Source organism: Phycodurus eques, chromosome 14 (genome assembly GCF_024500275.1).
Source record: "Phycodurus eques isolate BA_2022a chromosome 14, UOR_Pequ_1.1, whole genome shotgun sequence".
Taxonomy (NCBI): Eukaryota; Metazoa; Chordata; class Actinopteri; order Syngnathiformes; family Syngnathidae; genus Phycodurus; species Phycodurus eques.
The window spans coordinates 7,663,835-7,670,033 of NC_084538.1; the positions used below are offsets into that span (position 1 = coordinate 7,663,835).

The 6,199-nt window shown below is 37.1% G+C and overlaps 1 protein-coding gene across 2 annotated transcripts in view; it reads right to left on the minus strand.

Annotated features, from left to right (window-relative positions):
* Positions 1 to 290: 290 nt before the first annotated feature.
* Positions 291 to 6,199, minus strand: part of ythdf2 (YTH N6-methyladenosine RNA binding protein F2) — a 21,302-nt gene continuing 15,393 nt past the window's right edge. The window contains exons 3-4 of one of the 2 annotated variants that reach the window (XM_061697071.1): positions 3,348 to 3,413; positions 291 to 1,643 (exon numbers count right to left, since the gene is read on the minus strand). In XM_061697071.1, coding sequence (XP_061553055.1) covers positions 1,620 to 1,643; positions 3,348 to 3,413 — 90 coding nt within the window. In that variant the 3' untranslated portion in view covers positions 291 to 1,619. The remainder of the gene's footprint in view (positions 1,644 to 3,347; positions 3,414 to 6,199) is intronic. The other variant, XM_061697070.1, reaches the window with a different exon arrangement.

Consider the following 6,199-nt stretch of genomic DNA (forward strand, 5'->3'; position numbering starts at 1 on the left):
TTTGTTGTAGTGAATAGTACAGCCACAAATATATCCCCCCCCCCCCCCGACCAATAAATGGATCAGTTGACCGCTTAAACTCTTCGACACAACTGGCTTGAAGTTGCTTCAGTCCCAAATCTGGTGAGAAGTAGAATTGGCCAATACTGTATCGCCCTCTTGAGGCCACACCATGAACTACAACGTTAATGGCAGAAGAAAATGGCGGATTGCAGAGGAACAAGCTCCAGTATAGTACGTAAAATAAGTATTTATGAGCCAAGACAACATTTATGACTGTGAACAAAACAAAAAGGCACACATCACTTTGTGGAGCATCTTTATTCTGCCACAAATAAAAGCCAGTAGTTCTGAAAGAGGACCTTGCGTGTTTTTTTTCTTGTTGAAACTTTGCAAAAATGTCATTCTGAAGAAATAAAATAGAAGCTAATTTGATTATGGTTGGCTTAAGTGGTCAGAAATGGAAAGCGGGGAATGTTGTGGCAGGCCAAGTTAGTAGAGAGGAAAGCAATGAAAACTCATGTTTGAGATGGACGGGTTTAAAATAAAGACATTCTTCATCTTAAGAGTCAAACAAGGGGAATACACACCAGTTCTGCTTAATATACCACGTTTATTACTTTGGAACAGATTAATAGAAAGAGCGGGGACAAGGCCACTCGCATCGCTGTCGTTAGAAAAGGGAGAAACAAACAAACAAAAAAAAAACTGCAAAAAGAAAGCAGCCCATTGCAACAATGAATCAAACTGTCAAAGGGAAAGAAAAGGCGGGGAAATTATGTCCAATGATGGCTGTTAGTTAGCGGGGCCCCTTTTAAATGAAACTCTGAGGAAGGCTCATAACTTCTTCTGCTGTTGCTTTAACACACTTGACCCTCCATTTTGTCATCTCCCTTTCCAACAGCTTTGGTGCGATCCTTCCCGACACATGCAAAAACAAAATGGGGGGCTATTCTGAACGTCACCTCCAGGAGAAAGAAAGAGGGATAAACAGACAGAGCTAGAGAGGAACAAAACCAAAAAACATGGGAGCCATTTGAAGAACATGGTTGTCGGTGATGAAAATCTGCTGAGGAGGAAAAATGTCCTTGTCCTCAGTAGATGATGCAAAAATGAGGCAGGAGTCGTCCCATCCATTTTAAGCAAACGTGGGTGTGACCATCGCGGACCTGCTCTTGGACCGTTTATAAAAATAAAAAAATAAAAAGAAAAAAAGAAAGAAAAAAAGAAAAAAATAGAAAGATGAGCGCAATTCTTTCACTAAAAACAACAAAGGTGGGGGGAGGGAGCATATGCAGTGGAATGGCAAAACAAGAGTTCACCTAAGGATGCTATGCATTAAGTTGTAGTCCTAGGAATAATAGTTTGTCTCTTTTTTGTTTTTTGTTTTTTTACTACAAGTTCCAAGTAAGTCTTCAAAGTCAAAAGAAATCAAGAAAGTCTTCATGTTTTTATTCTTATCCTCGGTTAATTCTTCAGCCCATTTTAGGATTTCCTAATAAAGAGACGTGTGGATGTGATGATGCAATGGCTGGCTGGGGAGGGGAGGGCAGGTGTGTGGGGTTTGAGGGTTGGGGATGTGTGCGGGCTTTGCAGTCTTTTGACAAAAGCACCAACTGTTACTTGAGCCGTCCCTGGCGATCCTGTAAGCACAAACAACATCAAACAACTTCAGATGACGTGAAAACAATTTTCAGGAAAAATATGCCTGGTCACACAAGAATTTGGAAAGTCAAACTGACAGCATATCATATCAGTTCGTCGTCATCATCACATCAACCAAAGTACTGCGTTAAGTTGACTTACCTCAGAAGTGCCCTAAACAATAGTTTTTGAGAAAAGAGCCATTGTTTTTTCCCTGCTTGCGAGCCGTATCGTATTAAAGCTACGTGAACATACCTCAAGCAAGCCTTGAATTAAAGTCCCCTCCCGAGGACCGGTGCTCACCAGCCCCCCCCCCCCCCCCCCCTCATTTTGTTCTTATAATACACACGACGCGATCGATTGTTGTTGTTGTCATGGCAAAGTATCTATCCGGTCGCGTTTGAGTTGACAAGATAAAGCCCTATGATCGTAAAAGACAGGATACGGTGGTATCGGAATACAAGAATTTACTGCAGTAGTCTGACATAGTGCAATCGTGAAAGACCAAATTTGTCTTGTAGTCTGATCTGGATATTACGAGTTGTCTGTCCCACACCGCCGACATGTTTATATATATATATAAAAAAACAAACAAAAAAAAAACACTATTGGCTGTCAGATATTTACAGTGCTACGTCAAAAGGCTAAAAATAAACCAGCTTTTGGATTAAAATATACTGTAGACGATGGCGACGCGGAGTAAATGTCTTTTGCGGAGCTGATCAATGACGCATTGATCGGATCGGCGAATTATGACAAAGACGATCAGCATAAAATACTAATTATCGGCAGATATCGATCATATTCGTGCAAAGTCTAATTTTTATTCTTGTGAACAAAAGCATAAGAAAGATTATTATTACAAGTTTTGTTTAACAAGTGTTTTTTTTGTTTTTTTGTAACGCCATAACACAAGGGAGGGGGATCAGTAATGGTCAACAGAAAAAGTTTTGATGACTCCCTCCAGATAAAGCAGCATGAAAGCTGTGTTTGGTCTTAATAGGAAAAGACTTACCTCCCAGGAACTAGCAGGAACCCCAACCCCCTACCTTTACTGTTGTACCACATTTTGATTTTGTTTAGAAAAACTCCAATTGTTTTTCTTTTTGAATTTTCTAAATCTACCCAGACCGTATCATAAATGCAAAAAAGTTATTTACCCAAACATTTAAAAATACAGTAATACATTTTAGACTGGTAATTGCAACTGTGGTATTTTCGCTCACAATACCATCAGAATTTGATACCAACCCATGAAACACTAAACAATTGGCCTTTGAAAGTTTAGAAAAGGTCAAATTAAGTTCACCTGTAAGGGTTAAGCATTTGAGGTTGCACCTGAAATTTCACACTGAACGCAGAATATTCCAAACCTTTATTAGCAGTGTTTCTCTTAAGCATAGCTTCCTTTTACATTTCCTTAAACACTACCTTCAAAATAGAGTAGTTGATACCAGTGGGTAACATTTTTTTTTACACCTGAATGACTGTTAAGAATGTTATAATGTTATATATAGCACTAATTGTACAGGTAATGAAGGATTTATGATGGCGACAGTTGTATTTGTATGTATGTATTTCTATTATTTCCTCAGGGGACAAACAGTTGAGGTTGAGCAGCGTCCAGGAATGTTATCGTTTCAACTGACCCTCCATTAAAAGCAAAGTATCTGTGTAGTGACGCAGGGCCAAGGTGAATTTACCTGCAGCCTGTAATGACTCCTGTTGTTTGGGTTGCTGGGATATGGCTCGCTGCCTTGGACCTCCACCTGCCCAAAAAAACACACCAAATGAAAAAACTGACCACTTTGGAAATTAGTTAATATTTTAAAACGATGAAAAAAGAGAAACTCTTTAAGTACAATTGGCTAATTTGACAAGTTTCCTCTAACATTTGAAGTAGGCAAACTATAAAAAAAAAAAAAATACTGTCAATAGTACACATCTCAAAGCTCATCTAAAAACAAAACCATCCTTTGTGCGAGTTTAGGATAACCATTAAGTCCTTTTAAACAATTCCTACTAGTTTAACCTTGTATTTAAATACCAAACATTTAGAAGACAAATCACAACCATGATACAATTTAGAACATTTTTCAAGCACATTTCATGAATAAATTCACAATAAAATTCGTAACATGCTGAATCCCCAAGAAAACTAATTCAATACATCACACATTCATTCATCAGCCACATGTATTACTGTATACAACACTTTCAGGGATCTCCTTTGATGTGCGTCCCATGTCTGAGAGAGACAAAAATTAGCAGGGGCACAAAGTATAATCAATCTGTTTCTTCTGATGCAGAGCTAGTACTCTTGCATGGTGCTGGAAATCTGGCGAATAATTTGTAATTTTTTTATTTATTTTTTTAACAAGACAGGACTCTAGAGTGAGACTAATTTTGGACAGGAGAGGACGTTCGTTTAAGGCTTGCTTGAGGTATGTTCACGTACTTTTAATATGATACGGCTCACAAGCAGGCAATAAAATGTTATGTAGCCTAGCAAGCTAGCGGTAGCACGATCGGTTGGACGTAAACATGCGGCCGTTCTGTCGAATAATGCACTAAAGTTTCGGTGTGGGTGAAGTAATTTAATTACAGTAAGTTTGCATCCATTATTTCTGTCATTTAATGTTGATTTGACCTGAATGATTAGAATACACGATCTGACTAGAGCAGTGATTTCCAACCTTTATGGAGGCAAGGAACATATTTGATAATTGAAAAATCTCACGGTAGACCAACAAACAAAACTGTCACAAAAAGTGGATACATTAATTACAGCATTTACTTCCTGCCATCTAATAGAAGACCATTCATTTGTTCTGTCACTATTCCTCACTGGCATAAATAGAGGAACAAAGATACATTTATTGTAAATATAATTTTTGAGCAATTAAGTACACAAGTATATACAGTAAATGAACAGGTCATTTAAATAGACACATTCCTCCATCTTTTGATTGGATCGGTGATGGGTTACAGTTTTTTTTTTTTTTTTTTTTTTTTTTTTTTAACTTTCTGATTGGCCCCAAAAATCCTCATCCTGAGCCTACAAATCTTGAATCGAAACAGGTTGCTTTGAGCTACTACTTGTGATGTTAATGTTGCTACTTGGCACTTCTTAACCAACTGGTAACTTGATTGGCAGTATGCTTACTGCCTGTTAAGGCATTAATAACTGTTTATACCTCTGTGCCAAAATGTGTTTGTTGAAGTGCAATTTTTGTGAACAGAGCATGAGTCTGTTTTATTTCTTTTTATCTAAGATATTGAATTTATTGTTCCACGTTACAATGTCAAAGTTAATTATTCTTAGAATTAGAATTAAAAGTGACTGGTTCTTAATAAGGATGTTAGTTGAATTATGATCTATCAAATCAGTGGCATAAAAAAAAACAAAAAAAAAAACGACACTATCGTTTGTTGTGCTGGTTTTTGGGGAAATTTATCGTCCTAAAAACATGCTATGATGACAAGCCTAAACAATATATTGAGAGAGAGCAAGCGCAACGGATAACAAAAATATTGTACAAACTATAAAAAAATAGCCACAACTGTAATAAAAATATGCAATACAGCAGGACTACTTAGAAAGAACCGTGATATAGCGGAGAATTATTGTATCTGTATTCCATGATTATAAATTACAGTGACTCTGTTTCCATGACATGTGCATCCCCCGCGGGACTCTCATAGTCTCAAGTGTAAGATGATTTATTACTCTTTACAAAGATGTTCCATTTCGATGCAAAGTATTTGTTAATCCTGCTTATGGTGTTGTGATATGCTAGTCTGCTGTTTTGCTGCGCTTACATTATGTAGGCTACTGTATGTAATGTATTGTTTTACTCTGCTGTCTGCAGCCAGGTCGGCGCTGCAAATGAGAATGTGTTCTCAATTGCCTTACGTGGGTAAATAAAGGTTAAGAAAGTAAATAAAATGTACATTTCGACAGCATTTACTGCTCTCCATTCTGGTTGAATGGTAGTCTATCAGGAGTTTTGGGTTTGTAATTGTACTGTTTCTTTTATGTTCTTTTAAGTACTCTTATGTATACTGTGTCCTTTTATGTATACATTGTATTGTTATTGTTATTAGGACATGAATTGAGCTCCGCCGTCTTGGCCAGATTGCCCTTAAAAAAAATAAAAAAATAAAAAAGGTTCTCTGGTTAAATGAAGGTTTTGATTGATTGATGTACCAATATTACTGTAGTTCGAGTTTGCGGTGGCATACAACTCATGAGCACAGTTCTCATGAGGACAGGTGGCGTACAACTTATGAAGACAGTTTCTAAAATGTTGGCCATCAATCATGTAAGCAATCCAAAATGATTTTCGTTCAACTCGGGCTGTGAAGGGGAAGGGAACAATTTATTTATTTATTTTTATTATTATTTTTATTAAATCAGCTTCCTCGACTATTTCGATGCAAAATTTTCTGCCTCAAGGCAATAAAAACTATGAACAATTCCTATGAAGTTGGGACGTTGTGTTAAACAAAAACAGAATACAATGATTGAAAATCATATTCAACCTATATTTAA